Genomic DNA, 23,608 nt, shown 5'->3' with positions numbered 1-23,608 from the left:
GATCCGACCTCCTAAAATGGTGGATAAGTACTCCTCGTAGTAAAATTACTTTCTCTGGACTCGGAATTCACTTGAATCACTCAGACATTATTCATTGAAACTTTAAGGGCTGTTGACAATCTCTCCCGGGATTTGGTGTGTGTGTAACCTATTTTTATTCTTGTATAACTTTACCTACAGAGTTCTACAACTAACTCTAACTTGTTTTGGAGGTTCGAAGTCTTTAGTGAAGGCCTCCCTGTTTGTCGGTTCACAGTTCAACTGCTGATTTATTTTTCCTTTGCTTTAAATATTTATTTATTTTATCTTCTTTCTTCTATGACCTTGTCCTCGCCTATCAGACCCCTCTTTCTCCAGCCCTGTACCTCTTTCACCAATCAACTTCCCAGCTCTCAACTTCATCCTTCCCTTTCCCGGTTTCAACTATCACCTTGAGTTTCTCTCTCCCCTTCCCCCATCTTTTATATCTACTCATCTTTTCTTCTGTAGTCCTGCCAAAGGCGCTCAGCCCGAAGCGTCGACTGTGAGTTCCGCAGCATTTTGTGTGTGTTGCTTGGATTTCCAGCATCTGCAAATTTTCTCGTTTTTAGATATTCTACAAGTTCTCTCTCAGGATCCAGCATCAAACTAATTTTCCCAATCTACCTACAAATTGAAATTCCCCCATGACCATCATAACATTGCTCTTTTGACATGCCTTTTCTATTTCCCTTTGTACCTCCTGTGCTAATAAAGTGGTCTTCTGTTGAGGTAGCCCATCAATTTCATTGTTCAATGTGCTGTGCATTCAGAGATGCTCTTCTGCACACCACTGCTGTAATATGTGGTTATTTGAGTTATTTTTGCCTTCCTGTCAGCTTAAACCAGTCTGGCCAATCTCCTGTGACCTCTCCTGTGGTGGCCAGTGCTATCATGTTTGCTGTTGTGTGCTGGAGCAGCAGGCTGAGGGTAGCAGACACCAACAGAATCAACAAACTCATTCGTAAGGCCAGTGATGTTGTGGGGGTGGAACTGGACTCTCTGACGGTGGTGTCTGAAAAGAGGATGCTGTCCAAGTTGCATGCCATCTTGGACAATGTCTCCCATCCACTCCATAATGTACTGGTTACGCACAGGAGTACATTCAGCCAGAGACTCATTCCACCCAGATGCAACACTGAACGTCATAGGAAGTCATTCCTGCCTGTAGCCATCAAACTTTACAACTCCTCCCTCGGAGTGTCAGACACCCTGAGCCAATAGGCTGGTCCTGGACTTATTTCCACTGGGAATAATTTACTTATTATTATTTATTTATGGTTTTATATTGCTGTATTTCTTCACTATTCTTGGTTGGTGCGACTGTAACAAAACCCATTTTCCGTCGGGATCAATAAAGTATGTCTGTCTGTCTCTCATTAATAAAGCATTTTCACCCACAGAACTGCTGCTCAATGGATTTTTTTGTTGTTTTTTTTTTCTTTTTACACCATTCTCTGTAACTCCTAGAGACTGTTGTGCATAAAAATCTCAGTATATCAGCAATCTCTGAGATACTCTAAAATTGTACAAGGCATTGGTGAGGCCAAATTTGGAGTACTGTTACAGTTCTGGTCACCAAATTATAGAAAAGATGTCAACAAAATAGAGAGAGTACAGAGGAGATTTACTAGAATGTTACCTGGGTTTCAGCACCTAAGTTACAGAGAAAGGTTGAACAAGTAAGGTTGAGGGGGACTTGATAGAGGTATTTAAAATTATAGATAGAGTTGATATGGATAGGCTTTTTCCATTGAGAGTAGGGGAGATTCAAATAAGAGGACATGAGTTGAGAGTTAGGGGGCAAAAGTTTAGGGGTAACACAAGGAGAAACTTCTTTACTCAGAGAGTGGTAGCTATGTGGAACGAGCTTCCAGTAGAAGTGGTAGAGGCAGGTTCAATTTTGTCATTTAAAAAAAATTGGATAGGTACAGTATCTGGACAGGAAAGGAATGGAGGGATATGGGCTGAGTGCAGGTAGTTGGGACTAGGTGAGAGTAAGCGTTCGGCACGGACTAAAAGGGCTGAGATGGCCTGTTTCCATGCTGTAATTGGTATATGGTTTATATGGTTAAATATGGTTTACTCAAACCACCCCATCCAGAACCATCAATCATAGCACTGTTAAAGTCACTTAGATCATGTTTCTTCCCGCATTCTGCTGTTTTGGTCAAGAAGTTCAAGTGTTGTTTAGACCATGCCTGCATGCTTTTATGCACTGAACGCTGCCACATAATTGGCTGATTAGATCTTTGCATTAAAAAGCAGGTGGGCAAGTGTACCTAATAATGTGGCCACTGAGTGTATGCCCTACCAGAATAAAACTTCCCAAACCTCTCTACCTTATACCTGACTGAACGAAATTCCATCCAGCACCATTCTGACAACTTTCCAGTAGACCCATGTCCCACTGTATCCCAGACAATCCTCTTCATTATTTACAACTCCACCAATTTTCATGCTGCAGGAAACTTATTAATCATACCATCTACATCCCCAACCAAATCAATTAAAATATTTTTTTTTTAAATCAAGGTCCCATATAAGCAGCTATCCCTGTGGTACACCTCTTGTTACAGATACATCCATCAACTACACCCTGCCTCCTATCATCAGACCACTTTGGATCCAGTTCACTAAAACACCTCAGCTCACTTGTCCCTTGGGTTCAATAGTTCATATTTGCTTTCTAAAGTCATTCTCTAAACCCCGGAGGTGGGGCTGGTTCACTTACAGGAGTGACGTCATCACCATCCTCATTGAGTCATGGCATTCAGGCATGTTTTAAATTTACTTGGCCACCAACACAAAAAGGAGAATAAAAATATCATCCTTACATATCTAATAACAAAAGCAAGTGAAGATCACAGGTGTTATCCACCTCAATGCCCTGATATGGAAATATTAATCAGCCAAAGTATCTGTTTTATCAACTGCGGGAAATGGAAAGCCATTTTGTCTAGGATAATTGATAATAATAGGATTACTCTATCTCAACCGGAGAATAAATCAATTTTCACTCCATAGGGGTTCCAGATGCTCTCCCTGTAATTTGTTCACCATAGGATTCGGGAGTTAAATAAGAGAGTAGCAAGATTTCTGAGATTTATTAGAAAGTCCTGATTTGTTTCAAGTTATCTAACAATAGAGTGGAGATACCAGCTGATATGTTGAACTGTGACATCCTCTGCAAATCAGATAGCTTATCTGGGATTACATGAACAATTATCACTTAATTTCAAAGAATAACATCCAAAGTGGAACAAAACAACTCAACGAGAAAAAGACTGCAGCTTGGCCAGCCACAAAACAGACAGATGGAATTTCTAGACGTGTACAAAAGGAACAACAGCTGTTCTATGATGAAAGGACAGAAGAGTGTCAGAATTGTAACTTGCAGTTAGTTTCAGTAGGGAACAAAAAAAGCTTTAATATCTGACACAACAATATACTGATGAATGGCCAGGGCTAATTGCCAGTCTGAGATGAATTAGCTGATCTTAACTAGGCATAGTAATTGCCCTCAGATCTCAAAGTTAAGAAATAGCAAATAAAGTTCAAACTTGCAAATCCACCATAACCATAAAGCAGTTTTGGCAGAGCCTATTCTTAGCTAATAGGTTCCTGCAGGTGAATACTCTACTGAATTTACTGTCAAGAGAAAGTCTGCAGATGCTGAAAATCTCAGCCACACACACAAAATGCTGCCTGGCTTGCTAAGTTCCTCCAGCATTTTGTGTGTGTTACCAGTATTTCTGGATTCAGTTTACACACAAACAATCCTCTGATGGATAAGAAGCAGAAGCTTATTACTGGGAATATAACCATATCTTGGGTAACAGTGAGTGATAAATAGAAACAACACCATGGATTAGTGGCTATGATGGTGAGAAAAATGGAGAAAAACACACATTAAGTTAGGTGAACATAAAGACATAAAGGAGTTCAGGTTTATTTTTCCACAACTGGGTCAGGTGTTCTTAATAATATTGAAATATCTTTGCCAAGAATTCATGAACACTCAAAACACACATACTATAGTGATAGGTCCTAAGTAGGTGAAAATATGTTTGTCACGCAATGACCAAGCAAGTCAGTATACTATTGGAACTTGGAGTAAGGTTATTTAACAGATGGGATTCTTCCAAAAATTAGCATTCCTTTGTTTTAAGTCTTGTGTATGTCTAGTGCAAAAGGCCCTCTGAAAATGGATATTTATCTGGCTATCTGATAATCAACGTGCACTTAATATTTTTTCTGAGGTGACTTCACTTGGATTACCATGTGCCGTCTTGATCCACATACCTAAATAAGAATCAATGCAGTACAGATCCCAGGTAACTATATATATAACCATATAACAATTACAGCACGGAAACAGGCCATCTCGGTCCTTCTAGTCCGTGCCGAATGCTTACTCTCACCTAGTCCCACCTACCTGCACTCAGCCTATAACCCTCCATTCCTTTCCTGTCCATAAACCTATCCAATTTTTTTTTTAAATGACAAAATTGAACCTGCGTCTACCACTTCTAGTGGAAGCTCGTTCCACACAGCTACCACTCTCTGAGTAAAGAAGTTTCCCCTCGTGTTACTCCTAAACTTTTGCCCCTTAACTCTCAACTCATGTCCTCTTGTTTGAATCTCCCCTACTCTCAATGGAAAAAGCCTATCCACATCAACTCTATCTATAATTTTAAATACCTCCATCAAGTCCCCCCTCAAACTATGCTCCAAAGAATAAAAACCTAGCTTGTTCAACCTTTCTCTGTAACTTAGGTGCTGAAACCCAGATAACATTCTAGTAAATCTCCTCTGTACTCTATTTTGTTGACATCTATCCTATAATTCAGTGACCAGAACTGTACACAATACTCCAAATTTGGCCTCACCAATGCCTTGTACAATTTTAACATTACATCCCAACTCCTATACTCAATGCTCTGATTTATAAAGGCCAGCATACCAAAAGCTTTCTTCACCACCCTATCCACATGAGATTCCACCTTCAGGGAACTATGCACCATTATTCCTAGATCACTCTGTTCTACTGCATTCCTCAATGCCCTACCATTTACCATGCATGTCCTATTTTGATTATTCCTACCACAATAGGTTGTACAAGGAGAACAAAAAAAAACTCGAATTCACCAGACTTTTAAAGAATGAGACACAAGCCCTGTGTGAAATGTGGAAAAAATTAGCCAGTCACTGTCCCTTCAAGCACCTTCTACTCTATGTACAATAGAATCTGCAGTTCCAAATTGTCTTTAGCTGCCTCCAAATGTACAAAATTGAAGTGAGGGGAAGTCATCTATGATCCTGATCAACTTCTTGATTAGAAGTAGCTTAGATGTGGATCACATCTATTTAGGTGCTACAGTGCAGCCAATGATCCTTGAGCAAATTACCACAAACATAACAGAAGTAACAAAATTCACCATCAGAGCTAAATTACTACAGGCAATCCCCGGGTTACGAACTGGTTCCGTTCCTGAGTCCATCTTTAAGTCGAATTTGTACACAAGTCAGAACAAGTACATCTGGTATTATTTAGTGTCAGTTAGTCAAACGTTTGTCTTAATATGTAGTATATATTTTACCTTTCTATGCATATAAAACACTTAAGAAACGTATGTATTCCAATAATTAAACCACTGCGTTGCTTAGTAATAATTGAAGCTTTCATCGGGGCAGGGCCTTTCACATACTCCATTATTCTCACTTTATCCTTTAAAATTGTTCCCAATCATTGACCGACTGTAGCCTAACGCTTTTCCAATGACTGATGACGTTTCACCTCTTTCCAAACACTATTACTTCCATTTTATTTTCAATTGTGATCGTTTCCCATCAATGGAAGAGAAACACTGCGGGCGGCGGGTTCCGAGCTCCGCTGGGTCCCAAGGACCACCGCACTGAATTCCCCAAGTCCTAAAGTCCACTGCACTGAGGCAGGTTAAAATGGGACAAGTGGGGGCTGTGCTGGGTTTGGATATTTGATCCTCCACAATATTCCACGTGGGAATTTAAACTGGAGGTGGCAGTGTTTTTTATTTTACGAGGTCGAGTTGCAAGCTCGACATCAACCCGGCACGGTTGGAGATGGGGCTCGAGAGCGGTCTATCACTGGATCAAACTCGGGAACCTCCGTTCTCAAGCCTGTACTAATCTCACTACCCCACCAGCTGACCGAAAATTGGGGGGGGGGGGGGGGGGAGAGATCAGGGTGAATCAAATACAAAGTTACACACTCAGTGTCAACGGCAATGACTTAAAATGGCAGACGGCATCGCGATCCGACTTAAAATAGTGGACGATGTCGTGATCTGATTTAAAATGCAGACGGCGTTCTGCTTCCTCGGTTCATAAGTACGAGTTGTTCCTAAGTCGGACGTTTGTAACTTGGGGACGACCTGTATTTTATTTAATTTCTTTCTGCTACAAGCATGGATACAGGCCATGCAGATATCCTCATCCCTCATGTTCTTACTGATTATTTTCTTTTACTTTCACTGCAAGGATATTAATGTAAAACAAACTGAATCAATTGGGCAGTACAAAAATAAAAACACAAACAGGATCACGTTATGCAACCTTCATAAGTGCAGGAAAATATAATTAGTCGTAAAATACAGACACAACTTTAGTGTGAACTTCACTTCTGCCTGCAAGATATTCTGACATAGAATATAAGCAGGTGATGTGCAACACCCAATTACTGGTTCCTCTATAAAAACTGACACATAGTTAACACATGAGAATCATACATTGGAACACAAGTCTTTGATATCAGGGATAAACTTTGCACAAGTCCAATTCAGTGATCATTCAACTACAGTCTTTTAAGTTGTAAAATGTCTCATGTAGCTTCATGCTGTGCAGCAGCATTAACAGACAAGATTATAAAGATAGACTTTGATGATTTATTGAAAATAACCGAATGCTTATTCATACAAGATGTGGATTTTTCCACTTGCTTTTTGGCATCCCATGAGCTTTTGTGATAATTAATATATAATGCAGCTTGGAGTCCTGCAGTCAGACCTTCTCACCTCTAAACTCTTCAAAACTAGAAGACACAGATATGACTACACACTGTAGTGCTCTGCTACTCTGCCCCTAACTCTTAAAATAAAAAACTCCGGATGCCAGAAATAAAAAACAAAAAATAGAAAATACTAAAAACATTGATAAGGTCAGATAGCACTGTGGAATACCTCCATCATTTTCTTTTCACATTCCACCCCAAATTTTTTCAAGTCTTCCCATCTAAGCTCAATTATTCACGTTCAGCTACTTTGATTTATCCACAATATTTATTCAGTGACTAATTGCTTGTCCTATTTAACCTAAATGAAGGAAACAGGCTTCTTCAGCTGCGAGAAGAGAATGGTGGTGATAGGGAATTCAATAGTTAGGGGAACAGACAGATTTTGTGAATGTGAAAGTGACTCTTGGATGATACGTTGCCTGCTAGATGCTAGGGTAAGGGATATCTCAAATGAGATCCTTAAGGAGGAGGGTGATAAGCTTGAAGACATTGTACATATTGGTACCAATGCCATAGATAGGAAAAGGAATGAGGCCCTTAAGACAAGAATATTGGGAGTAGGTAGGAAGCTGAAAAGCACGACCTCAAGTGTAGTAGTGCTGGATTGCTATCTGTGCCATGCACCAGTGAGGATAAGAATAGTATCAATTGAATGTGTGGCTGTAGAATTGGTGCAGGGGGCAGGATTTCAGATCTGTGGATCATTGGGATCTCTTCTGGGGAAGTATAACCTGTACAAAAGGGACAAGTTACACCTGAACTTAAGGGGGAACTATTATTCTTACAGGCAGGCTTACTGAAGCTGTTGGGGAAGGTTTAAACTAGATAAGCAAGGAGATGGAAACCAGAGTGATAGGTCAGAGGATGGGGCAGTTTGTATAAAGGTATGTACAATGTATAGAGAAATCGTGAAAAAGGATAGGATAGGGCATAATTGCTGTCAGAAAGATGGGTTCAAATGCATCTATTTTAATGAAAGAATCAGGAACAAGGGTGATTAACTTAGAGCATAGAACGGTACATGGAACCACAATATTTTGGCAATTACATAAACTTGACTGTCAAAAGAAAAGGAACGGCTGCCAGTTGTTCTGGGGTTTTGATATTTCAAAAGACTCAGGGAGGAATGTAATAGTGGTGGAGAGTGACATTGCTAATCAGGAATAGCATGACAACTAGAGAAAGGGGGATGTTGTAGAACTAAGGCAGTGCAGGTAGAAGTCAGAAACAGGAAGTGAACATCACTCTATTGGGAGTATCCTACACATCCCCTACCCCTAATAGATACATAGACACTGAGGAGGCAGATTTTGGAAAGGTGAAAAAAATAACAGGGTTGTTGTCATGGGCAACTTCAAGTTCACTAATATCGATTTGCACCTCCTTAGTGCAAAAAGTTTACATTGGGCAGAAATTGTTCGAGTGTCCAAGGACACCTGACACAGTATGGAAATGGGCCAACTAGAGAGAAGGCTATACTGGATCTGGTACTAGGCAATGAAACTAGTGTGGCAACAGATCTCTCGATGGATGAGCATTTCGGAGACAGTGGCCACAACTCACTAACCTTTACCGTAGCCTTGGACAGAGAAAGCAGACAGTATGGGAAATACTTAATTGGGGGAGGATGAATTAAGATGCTATTAGGCAGGAACAGGAGCATAATTTCAGGAAAATGTACAATGGCAACTTGGAGGTTGTTTAGGAAGCACCTGCATGGGGTTCTGGATAGGTTTAACCCATTGAGACAGGGAAAGGATGGCAGGGTGAAGGAACTATGGTTGACAGGAGATGTAGAACATCTGGTCAAGAGAAAGAAAGTAGTATACTTAAGGTTTAGGAAGCAAGGATCAGACAGGGCTCTAGAGAGGTACAAAGTAGTCAGGGAGGAGTTTATGAATGAACTTCTGAGAACTAGAAGAAAACGTGAAAAGGAAAAGGAAAAGCCCAAAGATGTTCTACATGTACATGAAGAACAGGAGGATGACTAGAGTGAAGGTTGGACCAATTAGGGGTGAGAGCAGAAACTTAGAGTCAGAAGAGGTAGGGGAGATCCTTAATACATTGCTTCAGCATTTACCAATGAGAGAGATTTTGACAAATGTGAGGTCAGCGTAAAACAGGGTGATATGTAAAACAAGTTGACATTAAGAAAGAGGATGTGCTGAACTTCTGAAAAACACGAGGATAGATAACTCCCTAGGACCAGATGGGACATTCCCAGGTTATTACAGGAAGCAAGGAAAGAGACTGCCTTTCACAATGATCTTCATGTACTCATTGGCCACAGGTGTACAACCAGATGATTGGAAGGTGGCAGATGTTCTTCCTTCGTTCAAGAAAGGTAACAGGGATAACCCTGGGAATGATAAACCAAGGGATCTCAAGTCAGTGGTGGACAAACTATTGGAGAGAATTCTTAGAGACAGGAATTACAAGCATTTGGAGAAGTATAGTCTGATTCAGGATAGTCAGCATGGCTTTCTGATGGGCAGGTCAGGCCTTATAAGGGGAGGAGGTTCGGAGCGGGGAGGGGGCTCAGAAGGCGGGGAGGGGTTGGGGCCTTTGCAGTGCATTGCAGGGTCTCTGCAGGGACACGAGAATTAGATTGATCTTAGAATAGGTTTAAAAAAGTCAGCACAACATTATGGGCCTAAGGGCCTGTAATGTGCTATTATTTTCCATGTACCCACCTTAATCACATTTATTCATTGTGACTTTACGAGTTCAATCATGACAAATGTATTGTCTGGAGATTAATTCAATTTTTCTTGCTGTAACCATTCAAGCGAAAAGGTCAAATTCTTAGCAGTGTTTGTATGAATCAGCAAAAATGTCACAATGGCAGATATAATTGGTCTCAACACTGCAGGCTTGGGAAAGGACTACAAAAACAAACTAATCTCAGTTGTCAGTGGGAGATCCTATATGACCTGACTTTACTTTTCAAAGAGGTAACAAACGTATTGATGAGAGCAGTGTGGTTGGTATAGCCTACTTGGATTTCAGTATGCCCTTTGGCAATATTCCCATCTAAAACACTGGTCCAAAAAGTTAAAATCCTTGGGATCCAAGGCAAGTTGATGATATAACTTGTCAGAACTAATGACTTACACAATGAATGGTAAAACCAAAGGAACTACTGAAGAACAGAGGGACTATAGTGTATATCCAAAAATACTCAAAACATGTAGCACAGGTAGATAGATGGTGAATACAACATACAGGAGGTTTACCTTTATTAACCACGGCATACAAAAGAGCAAGGAAGTTGTGAGACAACTAAGACACTTTATCATGCTCTCGGAATATGAAAAGGAGGCATTAAACAGCCTGAAAACAGATAAAAATACGTACTATCTGCTGGCAAAGGATGCATGACTGTCATATACAACAAGGCAGACTACATCACCAAGGCTAAGCAACTACTAAATAGCACAATGACTTATCATTGCCTAGACAGTGATCCAGCAACGATACTGACGAAACACAAACATAACTTTGAAGAATTGCAAGACATACAACAGATCACAAAGAGAATAGTGGAGAATGAAAGCCGATGAATCAAACATTGCTCAGTTCTACAGACTACCTAAACACACAGAGGCATACCACTACAACCAATTGTGTCACTCCCCAGCACACATGCGTACAACTTAGCATAGGAATTGTGGAGACGGCTGAAACATTTGGTCACTGCATCCCAATAACCAATCAACATCACAAAAAAAATTCCTGAAGAAACTCAAGAATATATGAATAGAGGATGACGAGATAATGGTTTCTTTCTATGTCAAGTCACTGTATACGTCTGTCAATTTAAAATTTCTACAAAGAGCAATTGCAGAACTTCTGAATGGAGAAAAATCAATAAGCAGGACACTCACAAAAGGTGGCATACGTTAACTTCCTGATCTGTGCTTATCAACCTACTTCAAGTTTGATAGAGTACCGGTAATTTACGAACGTATGACAGGTGCACCAATGCGAGCTCTTGTCTCTGGCCTAGATGCAGAAGTTGTAATGTAGAAACTAGAAAATGCAATTATATCAGAAATTAAACCCAAACTCCGGGTGTACTATGTGGACCACACCTTTGAGATTATCAAGGAAAACATGTACAAAAAACACATCAACTGCTGAATAATGTCTTTAACGACAACAAGTTCACAATGGAAATTATAAAGGAAAGTCAGCTCACATTCTTGGATGTTCTTATTAGGAGAACTACCACTGGTCAGTTACAGATATCAGTCGACAGAAAAGCAACTCACTCCGATCAAATTCTGAACTTCAATAGCAATCACCCAAAATGTAACAAACTGTGTGAAGACCTTATTCAAGAGGATGGAGTCCCATTGCAACACCAGAGACACAAAACTGGAAGAAAAGCACCTCTTCAAGACCTTTCCACAGAACAGATATCCAAGAAGCTTCACCTGAAGGTATTTCAAGGCCAGAAACCCGAATATACAAACTACATGAATAAATGAATTGCATTGCCGTACGTAAAGAACGTCTCGGAAACAACAGCAAGACTGTTTCAGCAACATCAGTTTCTTACAAACTGACTACAAATTTGAAAAGGAACTTACCAAAACTCAAAGCGCAACAAAATGTGACTGATAGAACAAATATTATCTACAAAATCCGGTGCAGTGACTGTGACAAGTATTACGTTGGTCAAACAGGAAGAGAAATATTGACCAGGCTATACAAGCATCAGCTAGCAAGCAGATGGCATGACCCACTCCTGCTAGAATCAGGTCATGAAGATGAAGGAGGACACCGTATCAACTGAACAACAAAATAAGAACCAAAATCTCTCAAAGCATGGTTTTCTATAGAAGGATCCATCAACAAATGCACAGACATAGATCTGGTATATGAACCCTTACAGAAAAAAGAGAAACAATGATGTTAACAATCAACGAATTGCTGGTAATCTCGTGATCTGGACAATGAAGCAAACACTTTCAACAGACCTCCCTCGAAGACAGTCAATCAGAATCTTCTACTGCCAAACTGTAAACAGCACATTGAACCAGCCAACCTAATTATCAATTCAGACCCCGTGTGTACAAGCCATCATTCTGAGGAGAAAACACCCTCAACCGTGTACTGTGATGGCTTATCGATTGGAGCCGAAACATCTGCAAACATTTTGCCAAGCTCGGTATCAACCAAACTTCCAAATAGCCAACCTGAACTACCAATATTCTACAATATTTCAAGTTGTGATACAACTTAATAAAACATCGGTTAGACTACAGCTGATTACTGCGTAAAGTTCTGGTTGCCATTCTATAGAAAGGATATTATTGCAGTGGAAAGCTTGCAGGTGAGATCTGTCAGGATGCTGCCTGCAATGAGCATTTTAGTTACAAGGAGAGACTGGAAGGACTGAGTTTGCTTTCCTTTCAGTAGATGAGGTTAAGGGGGGGCCCTAACTGAATTTATGAGCAGATAGGAAACTTTTCTCTATAGCAAAAATGTGTTATACAAGAGGGCATAGGTTTAGGGTAAGGAGTAAGAGTTTAGAGGCAATGGAATGAAGAACTTTCTCATTCAAAGGAAATCTGAAATGTACCGAACAAGTAGCTAATCAAAGCTGCTACTCTCACATTTAAGCAGTATTTAGAACAGTACTCCAATTAGCAAGGAATGGAAAGCTACAGACCAGGTGCTGGTAAATGGGATGAGTATAGATAGGACTTGATCAATGTCACAATCAAGGTGGGGCTATCTCTATACTGCAGTATTCTTTGACTCAGTTCTTTATTTATACAGTGACAGCTAAACAGTGCATCCATATGGATGATTTAAGAAAAGAGGCTGAGGTTTCAAATAGTTTTTAAAGAAGAAAGAAAATAAAAGGGCCTATTATAATTAAAACCATGAAATGTGGACAAGGTAAGAGCTCAGATCTTCCAGAAGCTGGATGTGTCCATTTTACTCAGATTGCCAACTCCTATTCACTGATCACTGGTAGAATTTCCTATCTTGGACTCTATCGAATCATGCATTCCAGTTGGATTGAATTCTATGGCCGGTTCTCTCAGCTTTTTCTCTCCATTTCCCGCCGAATAAGATCTCAACCCACCCCTTGTCCGTCACAAAGCCTCTTCACCCAGCTTTCTCTAGAACATTCTCCTAATTTCACCATCCTAACTGGCTGACTCGACATTCCCAAGCTGAACATCACAACCCCTTATCTTTAACAGTAACCCAAACACTACCAGCAGAACACATTGCTTCTACAGAAAGCCATTAAATGAACCACCCTACACATTGGCAGCAAAATCTTAACCAGAGTGTTACATAGCTATTAAATCAATGCAGTTTGTATGCACTGGTCTAACTTGTCATTGGTAATCCTATCATTTCAATAGTGATCACCCTTAAATTAAAGACTGAAGTTTAATTAAAGATTAGCTTTATTTGTCACATGTATTTAAAAACAGTGAAATGTGCCATTTGCGAAAAATCATATCAGTGAGGATGTGCTGGGGATGCCATGATTCCAGCACCAAAATAGCACAACCACAACTCACTAATCCTAACCTGTGGAATGTGGGAGCGAACCAGAGGACCTGGAGGAAACACAGGCAGTCACAGGGAGAATGTACAAACTCCTTACAGACTGTAGCAGAAATTGAACTACAATCTTATAGCTGGCACTGTACTATGATTCTACGCTACCATGCCACCAATTCAGTCGTACTTAATTGGATGGGAAACAATTTTTGATGCCATCAGTTTTCTCTTTCTTTTAGTAACATATCACGATAACACAGTTGCCAGCTATAGAGTGCAAAAGACCCAGACAGACCAAATGTTCTCACTTTAAATTCTTCAATGCATGGAAGCTAGCCAGTCTCAGAAATAGTGCAGCTAGAATTCATTGGAATTGATTTAATTTACCTTGAGACCAGAATGTACAATTTAACTTCTTATTTCTGGCCTCTCTTCAGTGCATCCTGGTGAAAAGCTTAAGCAGTTATCAAGACGTGGCTGATACATGATGCCCCTATCAGTAAATATTATGCATCCAACACACGCAAGGTTCATTTAGAAAGGTCCATTTAGACCAACTACCAGGAGATATATTTGCAGCTTTAGACAATAACTCCAGGAGAAAGGTGAAAAACCTTGGCACAAAATAGTGCAACAAATCAATATTAACAAAAAAAAGAATAAAATTCCGCAAAATACTCGAGATATACATAATTCTTTATACAATCAAAAGAACAACAGGCCACTGCCATCAAAATGAGAGAACATACTGTATTGCAATTATTTAATAATAATGATTAAGTCCTACCTAGTGCAGTTTGTTATTTCTAATTACTAGATATCATTGCTTAATTGTAAGGCAACATCCATACTAGACCGGTTAATTTTGAAAACGCCAGTTTCGCGTAAAAACGATAGGCATCCACACCAGGCATTTTTAAAAATGCCTCCGTCCACATTAAAACGGGTATTTGGGCGAATCTCCTCCTACTGGGCATGCGCAGGACACATCTACAGAAACCAAGCGAAGAAGAAACGGTATACTATTTCTGTTTCCGCAGCGGCGTTGTGCTATTTCCATTGGTCAAAAACTAGAGTACCTACAACAATAGCGGAAGAAAGTTTTCAACAATGTCTTCGAGGAATACAAAGAAAATCTCTGCTGGAAAAAGCAGGCTGGACTTCTTCTTTTGGCCGTCCACCATTGTTGTGGTGTTGCTGGTTGCATTCCAGAAAACAATGAAATGCCGCGCTGCCACCACCATCTGGTCCGACACGTCATGACAGTGTTTTTAAAAAGCTTCGGTTACGCCGTAAACACTACACCGCCCAACTGGCATTTTCAGATTTACACACTCTGGAGAGTGTTTTAGAAAAGCTCTGCTTTCAGGGGAGGAAAACGCCATTTCAGTGTGGATGGGGGTCAAAACGAAGAGAAAAAGCTTCGGTTACAGATTTATCCGGTCTAGTGTGGACGCAGCCTTGGTTTACAGTTGATGATTACTAATTATCACATGGTTAAGCAATTAGCTTACAACATCAGTTCGGCCATTGTATATCATTTAGTCACTAACAGATAGAAGCACTTAGAAGTCAAAGGAATTTCAATCAATATTTGAATCAAACTTTCGTGAGAACATCGAGAAGCACCGTCTTTTTACATCAGCTCCTTGCGTACTGTAATGCATTGGTGAATAATAAAGCCATCTTCAAAGCAACTACACGAAGTTTACCTATCTGCCTAGTTTAAGAAAATGGGGAAATGTCTGAGCGAGGGCAGGACAAACAAAAAATAATTATACCTTGCTGTGCGAAAACATTTCACTAATTCATCCAGTACTCTGTTGTTTAGCAGTTCTGGCTCAGTCACGGTCTGTGAACGAGGAGGAGATACAGATGAGGTTCTGTAAGATTTGACACCAACTCCCAATGTGAAAATAACAATTCAAACTAAAGATACATGGAGCTTGTTTTGAGATCACAACAGTTAAACCTGTTACATGTGCAAATCAAACTTATGCTGATTGCATATAAAAATTTGTTCACTGGGAATCTATTGTCCATTCCTGTGTTCTAGACAGACACATCATTTGATCTAACAGCAGATGCTTTTCATAGAGCAAATTTTGACATTCAACTCTACTTTCCAATAGTGTTAGCTACTACTACCACCATAGTAAAAAACAAACAAATGATCATAAGAGCATACAAATAATATATAGAATGCAAAATTCTCCAAATGTTACATACACTGAATACATACACTCAGTGAAAATCAAATGTCTTACAAAGTCCCAAGCCAATATTAATGACAAATTTTCTTTTGCTTTCCTTTTTTCCTTAATGTTGATATTTCTTTCATCCTCACATAACATCTCATCTCTCCCACTTTTAATCTTTAAATGATATGTGAGTCTATTAACACCAGACACATTGTTTACCGATTGCTTCTCTCAATGTCTTACTCTTTCTTTACTTTGCGTCTTCTGCCTTTCATCTTTTTCCTAATTCAATGGTTCAATCGTTCAATTTAATATCAGAGAAATGTATTCAATATACATCCTGAAATTCTTGTTCTTCGCAGACATCCACAAAAACAGGAGTGCCCCAAAGAATAAGTGACAGATAAAAGGTTAAAACCCCAAAGCCCCCCCTACAGCCACCTCCCATGCACAAGCAGCAAAGCAATGACCCCAGCCACACCCACTTCTGCAAAAAAAGCTTCAGCAACCTCCACCCACCAAGCATGCAATAGTAAAGCCCCAATAAAAACCATGAAGACCATGTCCATAAATAAAGGTTGATTTTAAAAGATGCCCTTTTATTAATGAAAGCAGTTTTATCTGGTTTATTTTTTCATGTTTCTTTGGCAGCTTTTATGACATTTGCTTACACTTCAGACAGCTCTTCAATTTCAAGAATAAAAAGATTGGACCCCAATTCTCAATGTATTCCTATTACAGGTGCATTACATAAATACATTATAATAAATCCTACTGTGGAGAGATTTATGCCAAAGATGTTACAGTCATGTCTATATAACATCTGACATAGAGTCACATCATATAATGTCTACATAAATCCCAAGATTTTCAAACTCTCAAAGCAGGTTGACCATTGTCTAACATGGAAAAATATTAAACTCAATATTCTGCTTCCTCATGCATATTCAAGAACGGCTGTCTCCCCAACCTTAATGGAACAGTAAAGATCTTACTTACCACACAACATATCGGACACTGGGTCTTGTATGATAAAAATTTCCGTACACAAAGTGAACAATCTAGAAAGTGAAAAGATAAAATTATTGAAAATTCACATAAATCCTCTCAGGCATTACAGTAGAAATTGAACTAATCTGGATAATAAGGTAAAGTATTTTCATACAATGTTTAAGGTTTAATGCTCTGCAATTATATCCACATTTTTTGTACCGATCAAATCAGTTATTTATTTTTGTTATTAAACATTTACCAACATACAGGTAGTCCCGAACGTCCAACTTATGAACAACTCGTACTTACGACCAGAGGAAAAAGAATGCCGTCCGCCATTTTAAATCGGATCGCGACACCGTCCGCCAATTTAAGTCATTGCCGTTAACACTGTGTTGGGTGTTTAACTTTGTATTTGGGTTAAATTTTTCTTAGCAAGATTCACCCTGACCCCCCCCCCCCCCCCTTTTCCGGTTGGCTGGTGGCGCAGTGAGATCAGCGCCAAGCTGGAGAACGGAGGTTTCCGAGTTCGATCCAGTGACAGACCGCTCCCGTGCCAGGTTGATGTCGATCCAGTGACTCCTGTACCATCCGTGCCAGGTTGATGTCGAGTGTGCAACTCGACCGCATAAAAAACCACTGCTACCTCCAGTTTAAATTTCCACGCAGAATATTGTGGATGATCAAATGCCCAAACCCAGCTCAGCCCCCACTTGTCCCATTTAGCCTGTTTCAGTGCGGTGGTCCTTAGGACCCAGCAGACCTCGGGAGCCAGCGGAGGTCGGGACCCCACCACCCAAAGTGTTTCTGTTCCGTTGATGGGAAGCAATCGCAATTGAAAATAATGTGGAAAAAAATCAAGCATTTGGAAAGAGGTGAAACACCATCGGTCATTGGAAAAGCATTAGGCTATAGTTGGTCAACGATCAGAACAGTTTTTAAAGATAAAGTGAGAATAATGGAGCATGTGAAAGGCCCTGCCCCGATGAAAGCTACTGTAGCGGTGTGCTACACGCAGCGCTAAGATAACGACACGGAGTCGGTAAACTGCAATTAAAGAAGATTTTATTCAAACTTCACAGCCTTGCTTTAAAGCCTCCCTCATCCCGCCCTCCCCGGGCGCGGATGCTGTAAGGGGCACGTACTCACAAACCCCTGCAGGCTTTCCCTTTGTTGGTGAAGCAGACCTGGCCTTTGTGCCGGCGCGCTGGCTATTTGTGAGCCGGTTCGAGTGCGCTAGGAAGTGGGTCGCCACATAACCCCCCCCTCCAAAAACCGGCGATACACCCCCCAATGTCCACAGTCTGTGCCGGACCCTGTTTGGGAGGTTGGCCTCTGCGCCGCAGTGCCGGAAACTCGACCGGTTGCGCCAAGTCCACATGGGCCGGTTTGAGTCGGTCCACCGTGAAAACCTCTTCTCTCCCCCCAACGTCCAGCACGAACATGGACCCGTTGTTCCTGAGCACCGTAAACGGCCCCTCGTAGGGCCGTTGCAGCGGTGGCCGATGCCCGCCCCTTCGTACAAACACAAACTTACAGTTCTGCAGGTCTTTGGGTACGCAGGTCAGGTTCTGCCCATGCTGCGAAGTGGGTATGGGGCCAGGTCACCGAGCCTCTCGCGTAGTCTGCCCAGGACTGCTGCAGGTTCTTCCTCTTGCCCCCTTGGGGCTGGTATGAACTCCCCGGGGACGACCAGGGGTGCGCCGTACACCAACTCGGCCAACGAGGCGTGCAGATCGTCTTTGGGCGCCGTGCGGATGCCGAGTAGGACCCAGGGAAGCTTGTCCGCCCAGTTAGCTCCTCGCAGGCGGGCCATGAGAGCCAACTTTAGGTGACGGTAGAAACGCTCCACTAGTCCGTTCGACTGTGGGTGGTAGGCAGTGGTGTGGTGCAGCTGTGTCCCCAAAAGGCTGCCCATAGCTGACCACAGGCTGGAGGTGAACTGGGCGCCTCTGTCGGAGGTAATGTGGGCCAGTACACCAAAGCGGGACAACCAGGTGGCAATCAGAGCCCGGGCGCAGGATTTGGAGGTGGTGTCCATGAGCGGGATCGCCTCTGGCCATCTTGTGAACCAGTCCATGATAGTCAGGAGGTGCCGCACTCCGCGCAACACTGACAGGGGGCCTACGATATCCACATGAATGTGGTCGAAACGCTGGTGGGTGGGGTGGAACTGCTGCGGCAGAGCTTTGGTGTGCCGCTGCACCTTGGCTGTCTGGCAGTGCATGCACGTTCTGGCCCATTCACTGACCTGCTTGCGGAGTCCGTGCCAAATGAACCTGCTGGAGACCATCCGGACAATTGTCCGGATGGAGGGGTGCGCCAAGTTATGAATGGAGTCGAAAACGCGTCGCCACCAAGGTGCCGGGACGACGGGACGGGGCTGGCCGGTGGCGACGTCACAGAGTAGGGTCCTCTCACCTGGGCCTACGGGGAGGTCCTGGAGCTGCAAACCGGAGACTGCGGTTCTGTAACTCAGGATCTCCTCGTCTCCCTGCTGCGCCTCAAAGTCTACCCCTTGGGAAAGGGCATGGATGTTAGGGCGAGAGAGCACATCCGCCACGACATTGTCCTTACCCGAGACGTGCCGGACATCCGTCATGTATTCAGAGATGTAGGACAGATGGCGCTGCTGGTGGGACGACCAGGGATCGGACACCTTCGTGAACGTAAAGGTAAGCAGCTTGTGGTCCACGAACGTGGTGAAGGGCCTACCTTCTAAGAAGTACCTGAAATGCCGGATTGCCAGGTATAGCGCCAACAGTTCCCGGTCGAAAGCACTGTATTTGAGCTCGGGTGGCCGCAGGTGTTTGCTGAAAAACGCCAGGGGTTGCCAGCGACCCGCGATGAGCTGCTCCAGTACCCCACCGACTGCCGTGTTAGATGCGTCCACTGTGAGGGCGGTAGGGACGTCCATTCTGGGGTGCACTAGCATCGCGGCGTTCGCCAAGGCTTCCTTCGTTTGAACGAAAGCGGCGGCGGACTCCTCGTCCCAGGTAATGTCCTTGCCCGGACCCGACAGCAGGTCGAACAGGGGGCGCATGATTCGGGCAGCTGAAGGGAGGAAGCGGTGGTAGAAATTGACCATACCTACGAATTCCTGAAGGCCTTTGATCGTGGTGGGTCGGGGGAAATGGCGGACTGCGTCTACCTTAGCGGGCAGAGGGGTTGCCCCATCTTTAGTAATCCTGTGGCCCAGGAAGTCAATGGTGTCAAGCCCGAACTGGCATTTGGCCGGGTTGATTGTTAGACCGTATTCACTCAGTCAGGCATAGAGTTGATGGAGGTGGGACAGATGCTCCTGACGACTGCTGCTGGCTATGAGGATGTCGTCCAAATAGATGAATGCGAAGTCCAGGTCGCGTCCCACCGCATCCATTAACTGCTGGAACGTCTGTGCGGCATTCTTCAGGCCGAACGGCATGCGGAGGAACTCAAAAAGGCCGAACAGGGTGATGAGAGCCGTTTTGGGGACGTCGTCCGGATGCATCGGGATTTGATGGTATCCTCAGACGAGGTCTACCTTGGAGAAGATCCGTGCACCGTGCAGGTTTGCTGCAAAGTCCTGAATGTGCGGCACAGGGTAGCGGTCCGGTGTGGTAGCCTCGTTCAGCCTGCGGTAGTCGCCGCACGGTCTCCAGCCCCCTGTCGCTTTGGGCACCATGTGCAGGGGGGAGGCCCATGGGCTGTCGGCCCGCCGGATGATCCCCAATTCCTCCATCCTCTTGAACTCCTCCTTCGCCAGTTGGAGCTTGTCCGGGGGAAGCCGCCGAGCACGGGCGTGGAGGGGTGGTCCCTGGGTCGGGATGTGGTGCTGTACGCCGTGTCGGGGCATGGCTGCTGTGAACTGCGGTGCCAGAACCGATAGGAAATCCGCCAGGACTCTGGTGAAGTCGTTGTCGGACAGCGTGATGGAGTCGAGGTGTGGGGATGGCAACTGGGCTTCTCCCAGGGAGAACGTCTGAAAGGTCTCGGCGTGGACCAGCCTCTGCCTCGGCAGGTCAACCAGCAGCCTTTGAGCCCGCAAAAAATCCGCACCCAGAAGCGGTTGGGCTACGGCGGCCAGTGTGAAGTCCCACGTGAACCAGCTGGAGCCAAACTGTAGCTGCACCTTTTGGGTGCCGCAGGTCCTTACTGTGCTGCCGTTCACGGCCCTCAGGGGGGACCCGGTGCCCTGTTGCGGGTGTTGTAACTCGTCGGAGGTAAGACGCTGATCTCGGCACCGGTGTTGACCAAAAAACGGCGTCCCGACCTCTTGTCCCACACATACAGGAGGCTATCCCGATGGCCAGCCGCCGTAGCCATCAGTGGCGGCTGGCCCTGGCGTTTCCCAGGAACTGGCAGGGCGGGTGACAACGGCGGGCTTCTGCGCCCCACCGCTGGTGGTAGAAACACCATTGTTCGTTGGGCTCCCCACCCCTGCCTCTGGGGTTAGCGGGCTCTGCGGCCGGGCCTGGACTGGTTTGCTGCTGGGAGCGTGGCCTGGTGATCTGTGCGATGGACGCCCCACTCACCTTCTTGGCGTTCCACAGCAAGTCCGCCCGGGCTGCCACCTTCCGGGGGTCGCTGAAATCCGCGTCGGACAGCAGCAGGCGGATGTCCTCAGGCAGCTGCTCCAGGAATGCCTGCTCAAACATGAGGGAGGGCTTGTGACCTCCGGCCAGGGACAGCATCTCGTTCATCAAAGCCGATGGAGGTCTGTCTCCCAAGCCATCCAGGTGCAGTAAACGGGCAGCCCGCTCGCGCCGTGAGAGTCCGAAAGTCCCTATGAGCAGGGCTTTGAATTCCATGTACTTGCCGTCCGCCGGGGGAGACTGTACGAACTCCACAACCTGGGCCGCTGTGTCCTGGTCGAGGGAGCTCACCACGTAGTAGTAACGTGTGTCCTCTGAGGTTATCTGCCAAACGTGGAATTGGGCTTCTGCTTGCTGGAACCAGAGGTGAGGTCGTAGCGTCCAGAAGCTTGGCAGTTTCAATGAAACCGCATGAACAGATGTGGCGTCAGTCATCTCCGGTCCAAAAATCGTTTGGACCGTCGGGGTCACCAATTGTAGCGGTGTGCTACACGCAGCACTAAAATAACGACACAGAGTCGGTAAACTGCAATTAAAGAAGATTTTATTCGAACTTCACAGCCTTGCTTTAAAGCCTCTCTCATCCCGCCCTCCCCGGGCATGGATGCTGTAAGGGGCACGTACTCACAAACCCCCGCAGGCTTTCCCTTTGTTGGTGAAGCAGACCTGGCCTTTGTGCCGGCACGCTGGCTATTTGTGAGCCGGTTCGAGTGCGCTAGGAAGTGGGTTGCCACACTACAATTATTACAAAGCAACGCAGTGGTTTAATTATTGGAATACATATGTTTCTTAAGTGTTTTATATGCATAGAAGGTAAAATATATACTATATACTAAGACAAACGTTTGACTAACTGACGCTAAATAATACCAAATGTACTTGTTCCGACTTACGTACAAATCCGACTTAAAAACTGACTCAGGAACGGAACTCGTACGTAATCCGGGGACTGCCTGTACCACATTCAGTCTTCTTGAGCAACATTTACAAAATGCTGGAGAAATTGAGCAAATCAGGCAGCATTTATGGAGGGGAATAAACAATGTTTTGCAGCATGGACGCTTTATTTATTTATTTTATTTAGAGATACAGTGCAGAATAGGCCCTTCCGGCCATGCTGACTAACAACCCCTAACAACCTCAATTTAACCCTAATCTAATCACCAAACAATTTACAATGTCTGACTAACTTGCCCAGTACGTCTGTGGACTGTAGGAGGAAACCAAAGCACCAGGGAGAAACACATGGGGAGGACATACAGACTACTTACAGAGAACTCCAGAATTGAAACCTGAACTCCAACAACCTGAGCTGTAGTGGCGTTGCACTAACCACTGCATTATTATAGCACCCTTTATCAGGACTGGAAAGGAAGGGGGCACAGGCTGCGATAAGTAGATGGGAGAAGAGGAAAGGAGTAAAGATAGGTGGGGGGAGGGGATGAAATAACCGGCAGTTGGAGAAATCAATGTTCATGCCAATAGGTTGGAAGTTACCCAGACGGAATATATGGATATGAGGTATTGTTCCTCCAATCTGAGCTTGGCAGTACATCGTGGCAGTAAAGGAAGCCATGGACCGACATGTCAGAATGGGAATGGGCAGTGGAATTGAAATGGGAAATCTCTGGGGAAATCCTGCCTCTTGCAGCAGAGTGAAAGTGCTTGACAAAGCAGTTCCTCAATCAATCCCACCAATATAGCGTAGGCCTCGCCAGGAGCATCAGATACAATAAATGTACCATACAAGTCATGATAAATGCTATACTTGCCCTCAACACTGCCTCCCTCATCACCATTCAGGGCTCCAAACAGTCCTTCCTGGTGAGACGACACCTCACCTGCAAATCTGTTGGGGTCATTCATTGTATCTGGTGCTCCTGGCGTGACCTCCTCTACACTGGTGAGACCTAACGCAGATGAGGAGATCACTTTGTCAAGCACCTTTGTTCTGTGTACCGCAAGAGAGAGAATCTCTGGTGGGAAGCCATTTTAATTCAACTTCCAATTCCCATTCTAACATCTATCCATGGCCATCAATCTGACGGCATGAGCATTGATTTCCTTAACTTCTGGTCGTTTCTCCCTACTCCCTTCTTAATCCTTCCCCTTAACCCACCTTCTTATTCTAGCTTCTGCCCCCTTCCATTCCAGTCCTCATAGTCTCAACCCAAAATGCCAGCTGTTTATTCCCCTCTATAGATGCTGCCTGACTTACTGAGTTCCTTCAG

General features: G+C 43.8%; 1 protein-coding gene across 2 annotated transcripts in view; it reads right to left on the bottom strand.

Annotated features, from left to right (window-relative positions):
• The window catches only part of rad18 (RAD18 E3 ubiquitin protein ligase), a 238,750-nt gene that overhangs the window by 200,691 nt on the left and 14,451 nt on the right, over positions 1 to 23,608 (bottom strand). For both annotated transcript variants that reach the window (XM_073072485.1, XM_073072486.1), the window contains exons 3-4: positions 16,810 to 16,871; positions 15,391 to 15,461 (exon numbers count right to left, since the gene is read on the bottom strand). In XM_073072485.1, coding sequence (XP_072928586.1) covers positions 15,391 to 15,461; positions 16,810 to 16,871 — 133 coding nt within the window. The remainder of the gene's footprint in view (positions 1 to 15,390; positions 15,462 to 16,809; positions 16,872 to 23,608) is intronic.

Source organism: Hemitrygon akajei, chromosome 19 (assembly GCF_048418815.1).
Source record: "Hemitrygon akajei chromosome 19, sHemAka1.3, whole genome shotgun sequence".
Lineage (NCBI taxonomy): Eukaryota > Metazoa > Chordata > Chondrichthyes > Myliobatiformes > Dasyatidae > Hemitrygon > Hemitrygon akajei.
This window is presented reverse-complemented; position numbering and strand designations above follow the sequence as displayed.